The following is a 24,646-nucleotide window of genomic DNA, read 5'->3' on the forward strand; positions in this document are numbered from 1 at the left end:
TGAGCTGAAATCTGAATCTAATTTATAGTGTCAAATCACAACAGGAGTTATCTCAGGACACTTTACAGATAGAGTAGGTCTAGACCACACTCTACAATTTACAAAGACCCAACATTTTCCCACGAGCAAGCATTACAGTGCCTCAACTAAAATTGAACACTATAAACTTCACAAGTGCAGTATTTGTTTCATAGATATTTTGTTGGATTGTTTTTATTGTGCAACTTTTGCTTTTATTCAGGTCACACCTCATTATTGACAATGATAATCAATGTGCTTTAATAGATGGCTCACATACTTTAAACTTTTACATTAAATATAAACACAACTGACTAAACAACAGCATCACACTTAAATAGCTTTGCAACAAAAAATGCTAGAAGAAATCCATGGCCATAGTTCACCTTTATTGTCACTTCCTGCAGGATATTGAACCACGTCATGCAACAAATGTTGCCCCAAGACACCTCCAGTAATCTGAGTCACTTGAGGTGACTCCAGTGCCCAAAATGCATTTTGGGGATGAGGCTGAACAGGAAAGTTGCAATGTGCTGCCGAAAAGTTGCAGGACCTCAATGATGTAATTGATTTGGTGTCAACAAACATCCCTCTGGAAGATTTCCAGCAACCTTGCAAAGGATTTTAGGAGGCAATAGGAGCTCTAATGAGCATCAGCTATAGGTGTAAATAATATACTGTATGTCATTCATTTGTGCTTCTTTCACTCTTTTATTTTTCAAGCCTTTTTTAAATCTTACCAGTGACAGCCATGACATCTTACATCTAACAATATCTCAAGTAACAGTTTACATGTATCATACATGAACATTTGTAGAGCAAATGTAGCAAAATGAACAACATTGTACACAGTATTTATAACAGGGGAGCAATTTCATTATATCACAGACAAACAGGATCCACAAGCTTTGGTGGTGACAACAACTGAATCAATAGCATGGTTGGCCAAGGTTGACAGTGCATAAAAATATTCTCTTTTCCTTTACTTTCTCTACACTGCACTGCAAATATGTAAATATATACTGTACATCTCAAACAAGAAAAAACAAACGATTGCTCAGCTTGGTCCATGATTGTCTCGTACATCTTTATGAATAAAACGTCGCACCCTTAATAAAATTCTGTACATTTTTCTATTTCACAATTCCATTTACACTTTATACTGTAAAATACTGTGAATAAAATAATTAAAGGTGGAGTCAGCGATTCTAATCCAATGCATTTCCTTCAAATTCAGCGAATATCTTCTCACGGTCCGCTAGCTGTCCGTTCTGTGTGCACGCTGAAAATAAATCTGGTGTTTGTACACAGCCCTGGCTCTGTAAATGGGAAACAAACAAAAGGGGTTTGGACCGACCACACTACACTGTCGCTCGTCCACAAGACAGGGGAAAGGCTATGGATGTAAAAAGTAGGGATGGGGAAAGTGTAGGCTAGGCTACTGATTCACTATCAGCTTGACCTAAACTCCAACTGTAATAGTCCCACTTACTGAACTGAACGTTCAGTTCAGCTCGCTGGTGAACTGAGAACAGAGAGTTATGTAACGTTTGCAAACTTAAAGCTGAAGTCCTTATACCCTATTATGTACAACATGTATATTTTTATGACACCTCATTATTTAATAAAATATGGGTTCTACTTCCTACTTCGAGAGACATGAGAGAGGTAAAAACAGTAATCTTTGTATAGTCTGCATAAGCACATCAAACCAGGGTTTACATTACACACTTGTTTTTAATAGCCATATAATAGCCTACATTTAAACAGCAATACAACACAAGAGCTATTCACGTTATTTGTAATAATTAATGTACAGAACAAGCTTATGCATTTATAAGGGCATGGAGAGAAAAGATGAACAGAGACTCCGACCTTGTGTCGAACACCGCTGCTGAATTATGAGCGCCACACAATCAATTTCCTCTGTTCTTGTGTTTCACTGTAAAATATATAAACATAAGAGTGGCCTATTATATCGTTGGTAGAGCTTGGTGGCGCATACTAGGCCAGTTTTTATGATGTATTATGTATGTATTTATGCTGCTGAACCATACCTTGTCGAACTTTGTCCCTCTTACACATGGGCACTAATTAGGCTGTACAGTTCCGGTCAATCGGCCTCAGTGTTCTTCTAATCTGTGGAATCTGCCGGCTAACGTAAATCCCGCATCAAACATCAAATTATCACTTTTATTATTTTTCGAAAGTATCCGTGTTTTCTTGATGGATTACCAAGCCTTGGGATGGATTATAATAACAATGACTGCTGTAACAGCTGAATGGTGCAGCTGAATGTATATAGCAACCCTTCCTCAATCAGCTGTGTATTTGCTGTCTTGAACACACGGCATTCCTCCTGTGAACAAATTACTTGAATCAGTCACTTAGTGAGTCCCTGATGGGAGAGGGTGTATTTGTTTGGGTGTTGAGTTCCAATCAACAATCTTTCTCCAGAAATGCTGACTCCACCTTTAAGACTTTTGTCTTTTTCTTTCAGGGCTCAGGGCGAGAGGTATCTGAAGGAGTAGAACAGCTGGATATTTTATGGGCGATGGCATGTGGTGAAAGGCAGGGTGGACAGCTCGAGAGAGAGAGAGAAGGGAAGAGAGGGCAGGTGCTTATGTTGTGGAAGTCTGTGTGATGCTCCTCTGACTGCTAGTGCTCTTAATGGCAAAGGTTGAGGAGTTGCTCTTGTGACTGGAGTCAAAGTCACGCTCACAGTGGCACTGGGATGACTTGAGGTAGCGAGTGGAACAGCACAAAAAATTCTGCCTAAGATCCTGGAACAGATGCCCGGCGAAGCACATGTAGATCCAGGGGTTACAGCAGCTATTGAGGCTGGCCAGCAGCATGGAGATGATGAAGGGCATGGCTGCAGGAGATGAGAGAGAGAGAGAGAGAGAGAGAGAGAGAGAGAGAGAATAGAATAGAATAGAATACACTTTATTGTCCCTGAGTGGAAATTTGTCTTGGACATAGTGCTATAATCTGTTGCATAACAACATAAACATAACAGAAAAAAACATTCTAAAATAAACATAAAATAAAATCAACATAAACATGAGATCAATGAAGCGTCCTAAGACACAAAAGAAGGACACTAAGAGAGAGAGAGAGGAAAGTTACTGTAACGTGACAACAAAAAGTAACCAGAAGCTTGTTTTCTCTCTGAACATTTTGATTCAAAAGTAGTGGTTTAGTGGCTGGCTGAAAGTCTGTATTATTGTATTATTATAATTTTCCATGAATTGAAATGAATGAAATTTTGGAATAAATATGAATAGTCCCCAGAGGATGAATCTCAATAACTTTGGCAATCACTGGACTTTTGATCTAGCGCCAACATGAGGTTGACATTTGTGGTTTGTGAGCAAAATGTCACGACATTGCTTGGATTGCTTGAAAATTTGGTACAGAACTTCATGCCCAGCTGTAGGATTTTATTAAATGAAGCTCAGCGCAAATTCTTTCAGGAAGACTTCTAACTACTGCAATCACCACTATCTCTCCCTAAATCTTTTCAGCTGTTAAGAGGTGTTCACTCTTCCGTAAACCAATCAGAATTGGCCACAAATTCATGATCCAATCACAGCATGACATCCTCCTTTAAATGTCTCTCTCCTTGCTATCAGCTGGCTTCTCAGGCAAATGTGCAACCCTCCTCCTCCCTTTCCACCTCCGGGCGTCATCATCCACTGCAACCGGAGTCCCTTTCCGGCAGAGGGTCCTTCGTTCGGCCTCCTGGTTCCCTCTCCGCCATCACCAGTGTCTAGGCTCCATCAGGGGGGAATATGTCTGTTTCTCTACCCCTTTAAATATTTTAATGATGGAGTCCCCAAAGACTTTGTACATTTCATGTACATTTCATATCATGCTTATCTACAATAAATATTAGCATATCTGCAACGAAGTCTCTCCTGTTAATTATCAGGTCACTGTTTTAACTGATATCAGCTCAGAATGCTAACATGCAGTTAGTATACAGCCCAATGGCCCTGACACACCAACCCGATAATCAGCCGTCGGACAGTCTGGCGAGGTCAGTGACTCGAGTCTGTTCAGTGTGTTCCGTGCCGTCGGAGGAGCTATCTGCCTTCATTTTGGCTGACCTGACTTGCTGGGTCGGAGGGCGGGCAGTCGGACTCAGTGACTAATCTGATTGGTGGAGTGGAAATGACGAGCGGGATGAGCGTGACTAAGCCTCTCAAAATCTGACGAAAATCTTTTTAAACTGACCTTTGTCAATCTGAAATAAAGACATATTCAGCAACTGCATGGCCTATTTCTCACTTAAAATGTTTTCAGAAACATGTTTCGGTGAACTATCTTCGTTAAATATGAGATTGTATTCTGAACGAGCCGCCATTATGCCCAGTTGAAAAATCCAGGAGCAGCCAGCCCCACGTGACGAGTTTGTCCAATCAGCTGCCGGTTAAAATTTTTTGGCCGACAATACAGATTAGTGCCGCCTGCTGTTATGGAGATGTATTACGTCTCGCGCAGAACGTACGCTCAAGTCGGCGTCGCTTCGTTGTGTTCTGAGGCACTTTTTGGACCTCTGGGAGCTGACTGATCAGTCCGACTGCCTTTTCTGCCAACGGTCGGCCAATGGGTTGGTGTGTCAGGGGCATAACAGAGCAGTTAGCAAGACTGTAGACTCATATAGTCTTGTTTCCTTTCACACATTTGCCATTTACTGCCAATGTAGAACCAGCTCTGTGTGATTATAGCTGGAGGGATTTTCACTCTTTAACATCAGAGTTTGAGTAAGGAGTGAGTTTTATGACACTTGCCGTTCAAGAGTGAGAAATAAACCGCAAATAATTGAAATGGTGAAGAAAGAACAGCGGCAATACATCATGGCAAGTAATGTAGTGGCACAGACGATGACATTTACACAATGTTGACTGCACCATCCAACTGACATTTGGCAAATGAAGTTCTGATTCATGTAATTGGCCCGTATCCTGTATTTAACCTCTCCTTGCAAATTGCTAATTGGCCGGTGCTCCTACTATTCTCATGTTGTTAATGACTGAGCTCAAACAAAATTGTTCAGCATAAATTATTTCTATAAGGGCACAAAAGTCGCATGCATGATTATTAAGAATTGACTATTAGCCATGTAAGGATTTGATTTATGAGATGACAACATGAGTTTGAGTGTAGATCATTCAATTACCCTTTGTGTCATAGGTTTAATAATCTACTTTTGGGTAAGCGGTGCTGCTTTGTGATCCTTCAGATGTACAAATGAAAAAGGCAAAAAACAAATTGTAGCAACTGTATTTGAAACTGAACAAGAGCATGCTAATTTATGAAACAGTCTATAAACTCTGGAAGCAAGAATGTGAATGTGAATTTACCAGCTGATATGGCACACTGGTACTACAAACCTCGTGAGCCATGCATCAACCTGCTCTACAGACTATAATGCGGCTGAAAAGGATGGAGTAATATGCTTCATTGGAGACAAAGACCAACTGGTGGTTATCAAGCATTCTTATCAGGGTGGATGAGAACAGAGCATGGATCTAATTTGAATAATACGGGGAACTATCAAGAAAGAGGCTTCCCTGATTTATCTCACAGCGCCTTTCATCAGAGAAGGATGAATCACACAGCAAATGAAAAGGTGGAATGATTATCCCCATGGGTGGTACATCTGTCTGACTGTCACTGGGCTGGCCAAAAAGCCTCTTTAGCAGGCCATTAATGAGAACACTTAGTGCTGAATCTTGTTCCCTGAAGGTAAATAAGCATTGCAGTAATCTCATTTTCATGAAGTGATATGTATGAGTAAAATTGCTTTGAGAGGTCTTTCTGTACCTATGACACTACCTTGCGTTTTCTCACTGCTTGTAAAAACACTATATAAGAACTGACTTTTATAATTAAAAAACGTAACACTTGGAGATTGCACACCTTGCTTTGTGTCCATCAAGAACTTCATGCTAATCAATAGCACAGAGTGTGAGTCAGCGTCCAGGGGCACCAGGCTCAGCAGGGGGAGGTGTTTGTGTTTACAGATTATTTTGGGATCTTGCGTTAGTGTCTGAGTCAGGGTTTAACCTTCAGGTGTTTTTGTCCTCTACATAATCTATTCGGCTGTCCAATGTGATATCACATTGATGATGTCACAAAGCTTAGAAGAATGGGACATTGAAATTTCCCAAAACTGTGTTGATAAGCCGTAATGTGGGTACTAATGGTAAACCTATCTGTGAAATGTCCTGGCTTCTTCACAGTAAATCTGCAGTTTGGGGGATGAAGCAATGTGACTCTTTGTTCATGCATCTAAAAAAATACACTGATTAGCTTGATGTGGACATTGTATCTAGGGGTCAGAATTTCCTACAGTGTGTATCCACACCACTGGTCCAATTTTTTTTGGCTGAAGCAACAGTTCAACATTTTGGGAAAATACACTTCAAATTGATCTCACATCTTTACAGTAAATATGATTCTACAACACTAACTACAATTAACTACAACATCTTAATAACCTGATGTTTTCTGAAACTGGTTTGTTTACATTATGCATGTTTAAAACAGGTTTGCGGTGTAGAGGTTCTTCCCCTAGTAGCCTAACAGCTGTGTGGTCTGGGCATACTTTGCTGACTATGACTGTAGTGGACACTTTATCTGCACACACAGGTGACACTCTAGCCTATCTTTTGTACACAAACACTGGCATGTGTCTGCCAATTCTGGCCTTTCTGAACACTGTTCACGTGGATGACAGCCATCAGACATCAGCCTCCTCCCTGCACTGAGCCCGGCTTTGCAACAGAAAATTAATGAATCATTTCCTTTTCCATTTCATCTTTTTGTTGCTCTTTTTATGGCTGCTGTTACTATGAATGTTGCTGTGAGGTGCAGCATCGAAGCCAATTACAGTATACCTCCTTAGTGTTGAAGAACTGGATGACAGCCAAGTGTATTGTGCAACTGTTGAGCTCCAAAGTGTAAAAAGCTGGTATGAACAATGCAGCTTGAGGAGGATGACAGGAATCACACAACCAGTCATTTGGAACCTTGTACATAAACCCACAGAAGCAGAAGAAAAGACTCAAGCCTGAAACACCAAAGTCTATTAACTAGTCTATTCTCCCTACAAGAAACTTCCTAATACTATTGTCTTATGTTTAGCACATTATTTTATTATTTTATTTGACTCTGTTTTTGTATTAAAAAGAGTTTTGCTTTTTGCTTTTTCTATAAGGAAATACCAGAACAGTAAAGTTATAAGAGGTGGAAACTGCTTGGAAAACAAGTTTTGTATTGTCTTTGTGGAGATGCAGACATATTATTTTGCAAAGTCTTTATATTAATAATAACTCTAATTAGATTCACTCTTTGCTTTTCCAGAACACAAATGCCCTTAGGTCATGTTGACAAACTATAGAACCTTTCACATTATACACATCTGTGTGCCTTATACTTAGTAAATGTAATGGAATTATGGAAGGAACAGATGGACAGTGCAAATACATTGTGAAGTCAAAATGGCATATGCAATCTTTTGTTGGCATATGGGTGTGGCCATTGTCCAGCGGATCGATGAATATAGGGACCTACTAGATGGCTGCTTAGTGGCCTGTTGTGGTTAAATGTTAACGACGCACTCCAACGTGACCCACAGGCACAAATAAAGGCTGCTTGGTGGTGCACACTAAATGTGTTTAATGATTAGCCGTCAGTCGGTCTCAGCAGCGGGAGGAGGGTCAGAGGAAACTTGGTAAATTATGTGTGTAGGTTTCGCACTTTAAAGGATTTATCACCAAGTGTTCTTACCACACAACAGGTGTATCATACAGTAGGCCTATAGGCCTTTAATCTAAGAAGTTCACATATAAGAAAAACAAATATGTATGGTTTTCCTACTCTGCATTACTGATGTAGCACTAAACAAACCATTAACAGCATCAGACAATATTAGATTAACAAGTAAGGTTAACTAGTTGTCTAGTGTAGTGTAAGTAGGCCTATACGTCAATTTGGAAATTACAGCATGTTCTAATGTGTTTCACAAGGGTGAATATGCAATTCCAAGTGTTTATGTTTTTAGCAGACAGATTAAATAGTTCAACATTTATGTTTTGGCTTTTTGTTTTGTCCTATAGGGTCAAACCACCTGCACTGATCAGCCAGAGCTTCAGCTCACTCACTCAACTCTCCGCACCGCACCCGGCTGCGTTATAGCCAAAACAGCAGAACCACGAGTCAGCCACATAACCCCAGTGCCTGACCTGTCTGCATAAGGAAAACAGAACAAACAGATCTCAAAATGATGTTTTTGTTGTCTCAGTTTGCTCCAATTGGATAAAGGGCTGGCACCCTCGTGCGTAAAGAGCACTGATGGGCACAGCAAGAGGGATGCGGCAATTATAAATCTCTATTCATTTCCACTGGGCAATATTGCAAATGTGCAAAAAGGATGTGAAAAGATGGGTAGAGGGTAAGTGTTTCAAAATGTGTCAGATGCGTAGCGACATTAATGAGTAAGCTACGGCAGCGTTTGCGCATCATTGGCGCGCATTCGGTATGATATCCAATTTTAAAATTCAACCTACCCTCACGGGGCGCTGCTGGATCCCACGCAGACCACATCTGGACAGAGAAAAATGGGGTCCAACAGACGATATAGGCCAAGACGATAACAAAAGTCATTTTCACTGTGGTTATCTTTGCCTTGGAGATGAGCTTAACGCTGCTCACGCGGGCCAGTGTGTTGCATTTGGAGGCTTTGGGTGTCAGGCTTATACACTGCTCCCGCCTGGTTTTCAGTTTAAAGTTTTGCCATATTTTGAAGCTTATTAACCCGTAGCAAATGCTCAGTATCGCCACTGGAATGATATATATAGTGAGACTGATCCATGTGATGTAAGCTTTGGCTCCCCAAGGCTTCACGAAGTCGCCCCAGCAGTCATACACTCCTGATCCGGGCGAGCCAACCTCGATCAGGGAGAAAATAAACATCTGCGGGATACTGAAGAGCAGGCTCAGGACCCAGGAAAAGATGACATAAAAACGGTCTTTTATCCTGTGCAAAGAACGAAGAGGTTGACAAATTGCCAAACACCTGTCTACGGACATCAAAACTAACATGTAAGTGGAGGCGAACATCCCAACGACCTGTAGGTATTTCACCAACCTGCACAAAATGTCCGGTCCATAGAACCGAAATGTAATGTCCCAGATAAGTTGAGGGAGAACTTGAAATATCGCCACAACTAAATCGGCGATGCTCAGGTGCTTCATGAAGTAGTACATGCGGGACTGGCTGTGCTTGGTGGTGTGGATGGCCAGCAGGACGCACAGGTTCCCCGCAAGCGCCAGAAACAGCACCAGGGCGAGCACAGTCACCTCTACCTTCGCCACCTCTTCGTTCCGCTTCAGAGGGTTCGTCTGATTCAATAAACCGGTCCCGTTAACGAGACTTGGATTCTGCCAGGATTCGTTAAATTGCCAAAATTCACTTTTATTTGAAATACTCTCCATTGCCGCAGTCTTGTCCTCTGCAGATGCGTCAGGGTTGTGCAGTCATGGAAGGGTGAGGTATGATGAGTCTCAAAACAAACTCATTAAGTGATATACAAGGATTGGTTGAACATCAATCTCCCAGGCTTTCTAAAAACTGAAGACGCTTGAAAACATTTCCACTTGTAATATGAGATATTTAACAAAATGTGTGCGCCAAAAGAAAAAGTAAACTTAATGTGCAGAAATCTCAAATGTGGACCTACTGTACAAGACAGCAAAACTAGGGTCTAAAACACGTGAGTATATAGGTTATTCTCCAAAACCAAAATCCAAAGAATTATCAGGTTTATGGTTAAGCAAAAAAAAAAAAAAAATATATATATATATATATATTTACTTTAAAAATCAAAATGAAACTCTGGAAATTAAAGTATTACGAGAAAAAAAAATGCAGCAGAAATTATAAGCTCCAACATCTTCTCTGGTAAGAATCGGAATGGCCAGCACGCAGCACTCAAGCCCCTGTTATACCTGTCCCCGTTTCAGTGAATTACCCATCACCGCCACAAGGCAGCGATGTGAGCCAGTCATCAGTCCCCTCCCAGTCTGCTCTGTTATAATACATCTCTGGCTCGGAGCTCCAACCCTCTTCAGAGCATGAACCCCCAGATAGGCTCTGTATCAAGGACCTTATTGTGTCAGATACTGTGAGACTTACTGTGGAATTATAAAGCTGTGCACTTTTTCTGGAGAGACACTGAAAGCTCTGCACACAGGAGGTGCTGTCAACATGTTTTTATTGTCCATATCAAAAGGTATCTTAGACTTCATTCATGACTTGTTTGCTTTAAGCTTTGGGGAAACCTTGTTGTTGTTGTTGTTGTTGTTGTTGTTGTGTTGTTATTGTTGTTGTTGCTTTTGCATTTATTGTTGCTGTACTGAGAATTCAAGCAAACAGTCTAAGATGACATAATCAACATTTGATTTTTAGTTTAATTACCCAAGAAAGCCTCTGTGTTATTCTGTTTACTCAATATATTGGTGGTCATCAGGTTATTATAAAGGACAACAAGTGGCAATGATGACCTAACTCTCATGGGGAACAACATAAGCTGTTGAAATTTTACTGGCAATGTAGTGCTACGCCCATGTTAATATCCATGTGCTACATTCCAGCAATTCCTCTGAACACACATTTCTTCCTTCTTCCCATTTGTGTTGTCAAGTGCAATGCTGCATTGGAATATAGGGACTAAAATGATGAAGGTGAATATTATTACCTAAATATTTAGGAAAATGCTGCATTATATGATTCAGGAGTACTGAAAAGTGAGATGTTTCTGCTACTGTGCAGCTCTTTAAATTTCCAGCAGTTGCAAACCCTGTTGGAAAAGGCCTTTGGTCCTATACCTACGCCAGAGAGTTATTTCCCATTTTTGTGGTTGTGGCCGGGTTTGGAAAATGGCAGATCCACTGGAATATCAAAGCAGTAACATGAAGACTGAAGATGCTTTATCGCTGACTGGAAATTAAAAGGACAAAGAAAAGGGAATAATGATGACACATTAAATATAACGCTGTGACTTGTGTGAATTTGAAATGAAAACATTTAATGACCTCACATGAAATGAGCCAGCATGTGCGGAGAGAAACTGGGTATAGTCTGGGAACAGCTGGAACATTGCAGAAAGTAATTAGTGGATTGATGAGTGCTCACCATTTCATGAAAGTCGTGGATGTGGAATAAAGCAATGTATTTTCCATGGTTTTATGACCGTGAAAAAAAAAAAAAGAGCCAGTCAGTGCTGCAAAGCTTTGAGGGGGTTTTGCTAGAGAAGCTAGAGAAGGACCATTTCATTACAAGGTAAGACACAATGTGCAAGATGGGGTTATTGTTAGAAATAAGCTATGTCCCGCTTAAGGTGCTGGATCCTCCAAAGTCTGCATTTTCAGACTAAATATGTCAAAACAAGTTGGCAAGGTCAGTCACATTTCAAATAGAAATGTACAGTGTAAATCTGGAGCACACAACCTGTACAATGTTTACTTTGCAGCCCTCCACGGCATGCATTTTTTAATGGAACACATGGAGTTCTCCATCAACTCGTAAAGTCCAGAATTATCAGGTGACCACGTCATAGCCCAGGTGGTCAGTCACTGGTTAATACAGTACATGCTGTAACAAACTACACCATAAAAAAACTACAGCATTTCACTTAGTGAGGAACCTTCCTAATCAACTAAGACTATTGGACTGCAGCCCGGAACACTCAGTTTTGGATCACTTTATAGTCTAATGTGATCCAAAACGGAGTGTTAGACTCTCATTTGGGGAGGAGGAACAGAACCATACCCTCGATATAGTGTCAGTTTGGAGTGCAATTCATAGATCTAATAATGGGGTTAGTAAAAAAGTCACACAGTTCAAATTATGTGCTGCTGATGGATGCAACTGCATGTGAGCCATTGACAATTCAAGAGAACAGGTACGTAAACAGCATGAGGTCGGGCTTAAAGTTTTCTGCTGACGGATTAAAAGGATAGAAGGCTGCGACAGCAGAAGCCAAGTGGACTTGAAGGCTAAAGTTGAGACGAGTGTGCTAAAGAGATTCTTCGTGCCACGAAGAGAACAAATCAAGATGACAAGGCTGCAGGTTCTTTGCAGTGTGTCAACTGTCATGAAAATAGAGTGAAAGTAAGAAAGATTGCAGATGGAAAAAATACGCGCTAGGATTTCTTGGTATTAATGACATTGCCGGAGAAAATCTTCAGAAAATATTGAGAGGGATTTATATAATGTCAGGCCTACTTCAGAGTGATGAGGGAGAAGATGGTTAATTTAAGTTTGCAGACATTCAAAATGACTCCAGTGAACATCATACGTAGTAGTTAAACTGTTTTATTTTACATTGTATAATATTACTCATACCATGGTAACGATACTATATTAATACTAAGGGAACATGTCTTATCATGAATTCATGCATGACTTCATGCATGAAAAAGCATGAATTAATGTAGTACTTCATGAACTATCAGTAATGTACAAGGATTAATAGTATCTCATGCATGACTTAATGTAGGAACAATACGTTTATTAATGCATTAGTTAATGTATTTCAATCATCATCATATCTGATTTATTAATGATGTTCATGTCTTCTTCATTGGTAAATCTGTAGTTAGTGACTGAATTGTAGTGTTGTAATCATGATTAAGTAAACATTACTTCTTCATTACTTTGTTTGTGGCCCTTCAAATAAAGTGCTGACCTGGTCCATCTCTAACATTGATGAATAAGATATGGGTAATAGTGGCATAATATTTTATGTATTAAGAATTAAAGGAGTGGATTGGCAAAATGATACTGAGGTCACTACATTTACACAAAATGCAGTATACTGCAAATACATTTTTATAGTTGCTTTATTCTCAACAACATAAGCATATGCCTGAGAACAATGCTCACCCAAGTAGGATATTTATGAATTTTACTTTTTACTAAATATTTTCCCTTTCTTCTCCAGCCACGGAAAACTGTGCAGCATTTATTGTCCCACCCATCCCCCCACCCCTGACAGAGTTGCTCAACAGTTCTCTGTGCCATTCCCACAGATATTGGGCTTTGAGTTGACAGATCTAATTAGAGACAAGGTTCAGGCCCAAGCTCTTGATGAAGTATGATACAAGGGATCTGCACGCTAATACTTTCAGCTCCTGCTCCTTATGTAATCACTCAATACATGAGGTTCTCAGCCTACCATTTTCCTCTGCGTGATCTTGTGTCATGAGGCGCATGTAAAAAGTAGACCGACACAGTAGGGTGCACAGGGATGCTGTCACTCCTGGCTCTGTGGGTGCATGATATATTCTGCGTGCTAACATCACTTAGAGTACTACGATGAGCCATTAGCCTCATAAAGGAGAGGGTGTTGGAGATTTCTGAGATTACAGGCACATGTTTCAGAGGCTTGTAAGATTGAAGCGAGTGTACACAAGCTAAAATTAAGTCATACATCACACCAGCTCGAGATATATCTCACTCAAAGCATGCAGTTGTAACTTGCAAATGTGTCAAACAATATTGCATGCAGTTCTTCAGTCGGGCCTCACTTCTGAGAGAATGCCCTGCTTCATTACAGGATATTCCTGAGTTTCTGTTTGGGCTTTATTTTTAAGTCAGGATCTAAGACATCTGCTTCCAAAACAATAACAGGATAAGGCTTCATGTGGTGCGTCTAAAAAAGTTGTAGGGTTTGCCAACTCTGAATAGCATTTACAGGAAGTGGCAGTGAATAGACATAAAGCAAACAACTCAACAATACCCCCTCAACTAACACCCGTTTGTGGGACAGAACATGCGTTGTTTGAGCCAGTGTGCCAACCCATAAATCATGTTTGGCTTGTTTGCTGAAAAAAAGAAACTGATAAGAAATGGACGGCTGCAGATGACTCACACCACAAATGGGTGAAGATTGGAAACTTGGTAGAACAAAGTGATTAGAGATGTGTTATTGCAAATCACTTTTTATTACAAGCTGTGGTGATGTCAGATAAACATAATTGGGTTTACATTCACAAATCCATAGTTTATAAAAGCAGGGACATTGGACTTATCATTTATTATGACCAGTACACTACAATTATCTTCCTGTTGCTTTTATTGGTATGATGAATCAGGGCTGTCTTCACTTTAAATAACACTTTGTCCATCCTACTCTTCCTTCCATTATATGAACACAACATGCTGTGCTGATTGCTGTAGCTGTGGTAGAAAGTGTGTTGTGAATTTAATGTCTAATGCACTGTAGTGACTTGATAAACCAACATAGTGTAGAGATATTAGTATGACGTTTGCTGAGATAAGTTGTCTAAAGCCTAATCTTACCTGACTATTTTTGGCCATGCTAGCAGTATGGCTCTAGGGATAGCAACGTAGGTCTGTCTATCTGCCAGTTTATTCCACCACTTTGGGCCAGACTGAAATATCTAAAAAGTTACTGGATAGATTGAGATGCCATTTTGTATAAACTCCCATGGTTCCCAGACAATGTATCCTACTGACTTTGTTAATCCCATGACTTTTCATCTAGCACCATTAACAGGTCAACATTATTATTTGTCCAATACTCTGGTTTATGACCAAATACTTGGAAAACTGATAACATTCCCATCAGCCTCAGCTGTGCTTAGCGCTAATTAACAAATGTTAACGCGCTAACAAAGATGTGTTAGTATTTAGCTCAAAGCACTGCGGTGCCTAAGTACAGCTGTTGGCTGTAGACTCTTAGTCTTGTTTAATCATATTTGTAGTTATGTGTAATCAAGGATTCAAAAACTAATGTTCAGCTTGTTGCAGGCAGAGAGACAAGAATATCCCATCCCATAGTTCAGATCATATGAATTTATATCTAAGGGAGATGCTGTTGTAGTATAGATTTGCTCTGGACATCAAGTTACAGCTGTCGTTTGATCATTCTGCATCTAATTCTGCACCGATTTGATAAAGCATTAGATGTTTCGGATAGATAAATCACGTGATAGAGTATTTACATCAACATTATGGAAAATGTTATCTCCTCAATAATGGGAAAACATGTGGTGCAATATCAATCCAGTGCTGCAAATCATGAACAGAATAGAAATCGACCATTACCATTTTGAAACCAATGAAAAGTCAGGGACATGTGATATTGGCTATAGGCAGCAGTTTGTTTGGATAGTTTAAATGGGGGAGTGAGCACCAGAGCCAAGGACATGACTGTTAGAGCAATGGACATATTGACAATATATCAGACCCCCAATGTGACATTATTTAGAGCCTCTCAAACATTCTGAATTCACAAATGCGCCACACTACCAGTAAACATGCGTGCCTCACAAATCGTTTCCTTGCTCATATTTCAGTTCAACACGGTGCTTTTTGAGATAAAGTCAGCTTTTACTGCACATATAAGTACCATGTGCTGAAGCATATGCCCTAAATAAAAGAAGTAATGGACACAGATGTGAAACTGCTTCTAATAAATCTTACAGCATAAGATTAAGTTAAAAAAATATACTATAGACTATATTGATTGTAAGAAACCTATTGCGTGATCAGTCCACCTAAGCACATTAAAACACAAACATCTCCTCCATTTCAAGGGGAGAAAAAACACTTATTTTTTGACAATGGAAAACATTCCACAAAGAAAAGAGGTAAGATTAAATCTTGATCTTTGAAAGTTTGGTTTTGGAGCAGAGTGGGTCACAAAAAAAGCGTATTTGCTCTACTAGTTATGCATGTGCTGAATTTCTGTTCAATCTTTTAAAATTCAGGCCTTTGCAATGTATTTGTGCAACCAAGACAGGAATTTGAATTACTGTAACAAATAATTTACCTACTGTGTATTGATAACGGTAGAAAAAAGTGATGACTTGGGTTCTGTGATAAGGACATCTTATGTGAATATATGATTGAAACACAATAGCTGCTTGAGGTTTTGTGTCAATAGGACTTGAAAAGCCTTAGAAATGGACCAAGCGTTGCTTTTAAAGTTATCATCCTACCTCAGACACAGAATGATAAGGAATACTCGCTTTTTGGAATTTTATCAAGACAAGCAGACTTGGCACAGAGCTGTATATGAGGGAGGATAATCAGAGCTCTTTGAAATACTGGTATCTCCCCTCCTCTCGGACCATTTGTTGTGTGTGTGTGTGTGTGTGTGTGTGTGTGTGTGTGTGTGTAGCTGTGTGTGTGTAGCTGTGTAGCTGTGGGAAGTGCGCTCTGGGGATTTTCAGTCTACACTCTAATATCTGTCCAGCAGCATACCTGTGGCTCTCATTGCAAATGTAATTCATGTCCGATTAATTCGGCACCGACCACTACGTCACAATGATTTCAAAAACCACTTAGAAAGCTCGACATGCTCACGTCTGGAGAATGTGCTCGTGCATTTTTAAGTAAAGTGTTGGGTTTGTGCAACTTCTTGCCACCAATGGCAAATCTGGGAGGTTCAAGCTCATATATATCTTGAATAACAATGTATACCAATCTCTTTTTTTTTTAAAACAATTTTTTTTATTACAGCTTGAACAACGCAATCAATACAGAAATACAGTTGTACATCTATAACACAGCAACCAACTCAATATCCTGATGAAATACATGCAAATAGTAAGTTACATACCATAAAACCACACTGCCCTGAGGGAAATCTTCAACCTTGTCTTGGTTATACCTTGACAGGGTCAGCTCTGTGCTTGGTGTTAGCTTTTGTGTTCTGATTCTAAAAATTATTACCTAATGTGGCACAGATCTTAAAATGAATTTTTGAATGTTTAACTTAATATGATTGCGTAATGCTTTAGTTTACAATTCTTCCCAATTTACAGTGTCAAGGTGTGTGAAAAATATTAGAATAATAGAATACATAACTGGTAGTTAAAATATTTAATACACCATAAACTCTCTTTAAATTCACAGATTGTTATTCATTAACATTACATATTGTTGGTACACTGTTAGTGAATTGCTGCTGGCCAAAATTTAGGGCATCACCTGTATTAATTTTGTGCACATGCTACATGCCCTACATAAATATATTTTTTATATCACAGACTTATGTTCTGAAAATTTTGCCCTGAGAGTAATAGTTTGAAATAAAGTCAGAAAAATACTAGCAACCATCTTGCGATGGGATCACACCAGCAAATCCGGCCAGGGGCGTAAAATTGGGGACGCCAATTGAACCTTACTTATTTTCTACTGCCCTAATTCCGGCACATCAATATAAACTCTTTCAAAGCTACTTATAGGCATCTGATTTTGTGATAGGAGAACCATTTGATAAATAATGTAACACCTATTTGGACACTTGGGGGCAGCTGAACAAGCTGTTAAGATAACATTGACATATCATCACCTATTCATAATTATGACGAACATGTTAGCACATGTTGTTTATTTACACATTAGTCAGCTACAGAACAACACCAACACTAATTTGGAGTTGAGTTGTTTTGGCCCCTCTGATGAATCTAAGTTCAAGTATGCCTCTTTCAGCTTTAGTTTGGTCTCCCATCAATTTGAGAAAAAATATCTAGCTGTTTAGCTGCTAAATTCTTCACTATGTTCAGCAGTCATTAATTGTCTGTCTGCAATTTGGGACACAAACCAAAACAATGAGCTGAAAGATGTTAACATGCATCGTAAAGCAGAGGAGAACTGCAAGGTTGGGTGATCATTCTACGTGGGTTCATGAGTGACCTCTTTCACTTAACACACGATGATCCATAGTTGATCCAAAATAAATGTATTTGATTAGTGCAGCATTAACTATAAATTGGTATTGTATTTTGTATTTACAAAAGCTCTTATAAAACTCTATTCACTTGAGATTGAGCAGGAAATAAGATTGGTTTACTTGTATTAGATTTATGTTGATGGTTATGTAACTGTCTCACAAAGAGTGCATTACTGTACATACTATTCATCCAGGTTTCCAACTTCATGCTTCAACAGTTAGTCTGAGTATAATGAAGTTATTGTTATACAGAGGGTTAAAATCATTAAAGTGAACTTCTGCTCATGATCCTGCCAAACACCAAAGAGCAGTTAATAATCCCATTTACTTGAAACAAAATATAATCCTCTTATCAAGTGAAATTTAGCTTGTTAGTCAGTCCTCTATCACCCTATTAAGAGGAATACTAAAGATTATGCTCACTCTGCATTAGTGTCAGGTTTTCCATTTGTACCAAATGGCCAAGGGTCCATTGTGCCTGTGATGAATTTCACATAATTTCTTTCCTCCCATTATCTACACTGTAAAAAGACTATTGTAGATTTTACAGTAACTTACTGGCAGCAGGATGCCAGTAACTTACTGTAAAAGTACTTACAGTAATGGTACTGTATATTCATTTACAGTATTTATTTACTACTGTATATTAATTTACAGTAGTTATCCTATTACTGTATAACCATTTACAGTAGTTATCCTATTACTGTATAACCATTTACAGTATTTATTTACTACTGTATATTAATTTACAGTAGTTATCCTATTACTGTATAACCATTTACAGTATTTATTTACTACTGTATATTAATTTACAGTAGTTATCCTATTACTGTATAACCATTTACAGTAGTACCCTATTACTGTATATGAATTTACAGTACCTATCCATAATATTGTATCTTCATTTACTTATTCCTATTTTAGCATTCACAGTACTTCTACGTTTACCTCTACAATATTATTTTCAATGATTTACACATTTACCAGTATGTGTGTTACAATATTACTTTATTAAAAAGTTAATCTCATTTTACAGTAACAACAACCTGGGGCTTGTGGAAAGAGTGGGTCTGCACTGCGTAGGCAATCAAAAGTTGGAAAACAGAAGCTAACAACATGAACATAAAGAAGTGTGTGTGTGTCCGTGTGTATATGCGTGTCTGTGTGAGTGTGTCTGTGTATATGCGTGAGTGAGTGTGTGACTGTGTGCATATGCGTATGCGTGTTTGTGAGTGTGTCTGTGTGTATATGCATGTGTGTGTCTGTGTGTGTGAGAGAGAAAGAGAGAAATATGAGAAAAAATTGAATTAAGTGTGGAGATAAAATGTACTGAACTGAAATCAACAGCATTAACATAAAGTGTGTGTGAGAGAGAGAGACGGAGGGAGAGAGAGAAAAAGCTAGCTACAAATGAAGTAATCATAGTATACAAGCCATACACCAAGTATCTTCACATAGGCTAAGCTATATGATGACATGTTTGGTTCAACACTGTTCTGCTTTCTTGAACTTGAACTTGAACATAACAGAAACTAGGGCTTTTATTATTTATCACGATTATTTGTTGATTTTAACTAAAACTAACTTTATTGTCACTGGCTAATTATAACTGCTTTCACATCAATACTGTGCTACATTCCTCCTTTATTGAAGAATACTATGAAGGAGCCATTTCAGGTGTTGTGGGACCGCTTTTCACACATATGAGTTTGCGTGGAAAGATAAAACGCAAATTTTCGGTTCACGTTACGGCGGATGTTAAAAATTTCCCGTGCAATAGGGCGGTATCTACCGGACGAAATAGCAACGCGGATTACAGTACCACTTAAATATCTGATGCTCCAAAACAGACGTTAGAGGCAACAGACAGACAAACATTGCTGCATGTCACGCTAGTAAACAATAATAACACGTTACACAGCAGCTAACGTTAGCCTACCATTAGCTACAGTAGTAACTGGATTAAACACGGCTAAAATGCTGACAGCTAAACGGTGTAGTGTGTCTGTATTTCACTGGAGAGGATTCCAACAGCGAGACGTACAACAGTCTGCCGCTAAAGCTACGAGCAGAACGGAATCCCTTATAACAAAAATAGGCAACATCATCTTAGCAAATTTGCCCCATTGGCCAGATATCTGGTGATTTAGGCGGACATTTGAGTATTATTGTGTGTGTGTGTGTGTGCACGCGTACGTGGGAAGCCAAAATCGTGATTAAAATATGATTAATTGTGCAGCCCTAACAGAAACACACAATTATCATTCTAAACATGTATAAAATGTATCATTTTCAGTAATTTTGCCACTCAAAATCCACCAGCTCTCTTATAAATGCAGCCACAACAGGGTTGAGGTTGGCATTCTTTCGTTGCACCGTCTTTCCTGTCCGTCGGCTGATCTGTGTTCTGGATTTGCATTTCGAGCCTTCGGGATTGATCCTGACAATGAATCTGCAAGCATAAGTGGGGGGGGGGCGCAATAGACTCTCAAACCAGTGCTTACCACTTATTTTCTGCTTTGGGCCAAGTATTGACATGATATGAGAGCACAATATCTCTAATATCTTTAAATTCAGCCAAAACATAAAAGCACAACCTGGAGTTATCCTAGAATTATCCTGTTATGAATAATTAAGTTCATAATGGACAAACCTCTGAATGAACTCAAGAGTATTCTCTGCTTCCGTCTGATACTGGATGTTGAACGAGTAGAAGCAGCTGAATAGGGCCGCCAAAGCAGAATCAAAGTCTGGCAGCTCCTGGGGTCCGATGATTACCTTGCCATCGACGGTGAGCATCCAACCATTGGCCTCTCGGAACGGAATCCCCTATAACACAAATAGGCAACATAATTTTAGCAAATTTTCCCCATTGGACAGATATCTGGTGACATAGGAGGCCATTTGAGTATTATTTTATGTGTATGTGCATGTGTGTGTGTGCCTTACCAAGAGCAATCAGCCTCAGGGTGCTAGGAGCAGAGAGACTGCTGTTTATGTCTGCTGCAGTTGGCGGTCACCTAAGAGCAACAAACCACAACAAAAAGAGCAAATTTCAATACAAAAAGCACGACATAATTGTGTCATTTTTACAGTAGCCTATTTCCTATGGGATCCTCTTTTTTTAACACACGGGCATAAAACACATGAAGGCATGAAAAGCTTACATCTGCCGGAAGAAACAGAGCATCAACATCTTCTTTGAAGAATGCCATTGTGGTGAGAGTGCATGCCACACCATGGTTGACTTTGTCACAGCCAGCCTTTTCTATGTCCTGCAAGACTTTTCTGACTTCTTTGTTCCACCTTGCAAGCTGACTCTGGAAGAAATGAAGAATCTTCTTCCCTTTGGTTCCGAGACAGCCGACAAATCTTGCATCAATGTCAATCCCAGTCAATGTTGCAAAATGATTACAGAGAAATCTCTTAAGGAAGAGAAATGGCCACTTTTCCTGAATTTCATCCATGCCGGGTGGAGGGTTGGCATTAATAGTGTAGCGCTGAGAGGCATATGTTTTTATCATGTACTCTTCCACCCAGGCACGCTCAGCAGCTCTGGGTCCCTCTACTGAAAATAGCTCCACCATTTGCTTTCTTTTCCCTTCAACTGATTCTGGGGTTTCTCCTTGAGGGAGGTCAATAGGGTGCCAATTAACACATCCATAGCTGTCAGTTTTTGAACATTTGGATGGAATAGGGCTCTCATTGCTGGATGCAGTCTCGCAAGTAGCATGTTGTTTTGGCCTCCTAACACGAACTAATGTGTTGTCACGATTTACATGGTCAATCCGAGTTTTTATTTGATTTAAAAGGGACCCATAGCCACAGCCAATTATCTCTCCTTCGGCTGTGACGTCAGCAAAGCTCTTTGGGTGTTTCTCAATCACTTGTCTGGCTATTTCAGAACACTGGTTCCTTGTAGGGTTCAAGCATTTCTCTTGTATCGCCTGTACAATAATTCTGACCATACTCAGATGTTCTTGTTTCCTCGGTCTAAGGCCTTGAGCAACACATTGCCGCAAATTTGCTGGCATTTTCTGCCATGGAATTTCAAAGGAGGACATCCAGTCAGGCCTTTGGACAAGCGGTGGGCTTGAGAGTGAAGGGCTTGGAGGCAAAGAGCCTGCTGAGGTGCGGATCTAGCAAGATGGCAAGGTGTCTTCTGTATCAATCAATTGTCCTGAAATAAAAATGAAAACGTCTTAGTTATGTCATTGTAAAAATCACTTAAAGCGCAAGTAAGTCAGAAACCCCCGGAAGCAAGATTACATTAAATTACATTAACCTTTTACATTTAAAGGTCTACCGAGTTTGACTGGGTTTGACCTCATATGTGTTTGCCACAGCCTAACGCACCGCAAACAAACTATATACAAATATACAATTGCTACCAACAGAACTGCCAGATGCAAACTTCTGTTTTCCAACACCATTAACTAAACTTCTTCACCAACAGAATGTGTAAATACTGATGAAATTGGCTGAAAGATTTTGACCTGATTGGTATCAGATTTGTGGCTACTGGCTTTTTCAAAAATGTTCTCTATCCTACCATTTTTTTTTTTTTTTTTTTTTTTTTAAAGCTAGTATTTAAATATATTGAATATTGTAGACCTAATGTGTATGTTAGAGCCTAATCCATTGCAAACAAACTATATACAAATATAAAAATTGCTACCAACAGAACTGCCACTTTTTATTTTACTATATCTCTTTACATAAATATTTGTTCTACTACTATGGGGCTAACATTTCGATGTCCTACTTTCACTTAACTACGGCGCCATAAAGTCTTGACTCAATCAGATGTCTGTGATCTGCGTAACGACAGTACAGTGGAACGTTTGCCTTTAACAGAGCGACAGTAATAACCTAATATACCATCATTACTGATTTTAAACTACATTCTCCGTTATATTTGCACTGAATAACGCATTAAATAAACAGAAACATAACTCTTACAGCGCACATGAACAGATGTGCAGTATTAGCTCACACATAAAATAGCACCCCCGTGAATTAGCCTACTGTTGCTAACTCATAAATCCTGCATAACATCGTCCGCATTCCCTACAGGACATCAGACTTACTTATTGATGCACAGCAGTGTCCATAAACTTAGTCCACTGAGGGGAGAAAGGAAAGTATGACAGTGTTCCACGTTAACTTTTCTCTCTCAACTACCGCATGCTTAATTGCGTTACTAGTCCAGGGCTGCTACTGACAGGGAGAGAGAGAGACTGTATCACTAACAGCCAGTCCAGTCTGCTCAAAGCGATGGTCTTTTTCACAAATAGGTTGCACGTAAGGGGGAAAAAAAGTATCTTCCACTTAAGGGGCCCTATCTTGCACCGTGTGCAACACAGCGCAAAGCCCGACGCAAATGTCAATTTCCCGTCCAGCGCCAGTGACTAGGATTAGCGTGTGTTTGTCTGACAGGGTGTGGGGCGTGGCATCACGATGGTGGCTCTCCATTGTGATGTTGGCCAGTCTTCACAATGGACGATGATATCGTCCATCGGCACAACCCTAACTACTGTGAAATTGGCTGAATGATTTTGACCTGATGGGTATCAGATTTGTGGATTCTTACCTGTGGTTTTGAGATAATACATTAGTCTCCTTACAGCAACAGGAGGGATGACACCCTCAATATCCTCAATGGAAAGAAACTGAAGGTCAGAATGCTCTTTCAAACCCCAAGTTGCTAAATGTGTCAACAAGTTGTTGAAGTCGCTCTCTGAAAGTGAAGGTAGTGCCTTCGTAAGCTCCTCCGCCACAGACGCCATTTACCTGAGACAGACAGAGTGATGCAAAGGCACAAGATTAACATCAAATCGTCAATTTTCCCAAAGGTATAGCCCATATCACTGTCTTCCATAGCCACAACCATATTTTTCTGGTACTTGGTGCCCTTGTAGGTAACAGCAGATGTCACTACTGTGGTCTCATGGATGTTTCTCAACATTACAGCTTCCTGGATACCATGGTTATATAAATGCCTATCGAACTCATCTGCTTGCTGCATTTGTAGAGTTGGTGAAAATAGACAACCAGCCTGAAGATAAGCTTGTAGAAGCTGGTGCCTCTCTGCCAGAGTACTGTTTAAGTTCTTGAAGTTATGCAGCTTCCTCGCACACTGTTTAAAGTATGTATGTTTACTTTCAAAACGCAAAGTCCACAATCGAATTAATGGACCAAAATGCAGAATGAGCTCAGGGTAATGCATTAAGAAATGGTGCTTTGGCTTCAAAGTAACAGCTGGAAACAGTGTAGCTCTAGACATAATCTACTGCTCAATGAGAACTTTTAAATATGCTACCTGGTTTGCATGGATTTTAGGGGCGGTCACCATATTAACTATCTCTCGCAGCAGCAGGCACAACTGCCAGATCTTATCCTCCAAAGGATTTTTAGGCCCCGTCCACACGTACCAAAACGATCTTTTTTTTTACCCGTCTTCCCTGGATTCGTTTCAAGAAAAGTTGCGTCCAAACGAATCCACTTGTAAATGACTCAACACGCTACTTTATATTCCAGGCCTATAGGCGGCGCTGTTTCTGCTACAGAAATTCACCAAAAACGGAGAAGAAGAGCATAGTCACTTCTACTTCCCATCATAACATGACTAGATTATAACGTTCTCTTAATACATCCGTGGACTATAATACCTTTCACCACTGCTCATCTTATAAAGGCTGCCGCAAGAAAACGTGTTTTTGTTTACATTGTATAATGTGCTGTTGGATTGCCTTTTATTTTGCATGATTGCAGCGCGCTAGTAGCGAGCTAACGTTAGCGCGCTAACGTTAGCTAGCTCTAACATCGGCAGTCAAACAAACATCAAT

General features: G+C 39.7%; 2 protein-coding genes across 4 annotated transcripts; both read right to left on the reverse strand.

Annotated features, from left to right (window-relative positions):
- Positions 1–197: 197 nt before the first annotated feature.
- oxtr (oxytocin receptor) lies at positions 198–9,853 on the reverse strand. Of its 3 annotated transcripts, none has more exons than XR_005639049.1 (3): positions 8,598–9,853; positions 1,894–2,893; positions 198–1,337 (listed from the first exon to the last, which is right to left on the reverse strand). XR_005639049.1 is itself a non-coding variant. In XM_039798911.1 (3 exons), exons 1-3 carry the CDS (start codon positions 9,523–9,525, stop codon positions 2,640–2,642), a joined length of 1,071 nt encoding a protein of 356 aa, XP_039654845.1. In that variant the 5' UTR covers positions 9,526–9,853; the 3' UTR covers positions 198–2,639. The 3 variants fall into 3 exon arrangements, 2 of the variants coding, with proteins under 2 accessions (XP_039654845.1, XP_039654844.1); XM_039798911.1 differs by having other exon boundaries at positions 198–2,893; positions 8,598–9,067; positions 9,179–9,853; XM_039798910.1 differs by having other exon boundaries at positions 198–2,893.
- A 10,917-nt stretch (positions 9,854–20,770) lies between these two features.
- Positions 20,771–24,242, reverse strand: LOC120556708. Its single transcript, XM_039796389.1, has 3 exons — positions 23,392–24,242; positions 20,966–21,978; positions 20,771–20,818 (listed from the first exon to the last, which is right to left on the reverse strand). The coding sequence occupies exons 2-3, from the start codon at positions 21,860–21,862 to the stop codon at positions 20,771–20,773; spliced, it is 945 nt and encodes a 314-aa protein (XP_039652323.1). The 5' UTR covers positions 21,863–21,978; positions 23,392–24,242.
- Positions 24,243–24,646: the final 404 nt, after the last annotated feature.

This window comes from Perca fluviatilis, chromosome 4 (genome assembly GCF_010015445.1).
Source record: "Perca fluviatilis chromosome 4, GENO_Pfluv_1.0, whole genome shotgun sequence".
Classification (NCBI taxonomy): domain Eukaryota; kingdom Metazoa; phylum Chordata; class Actinopteri; order Perciformes; family Percidae; genus Perca; species Perca fluviatilis.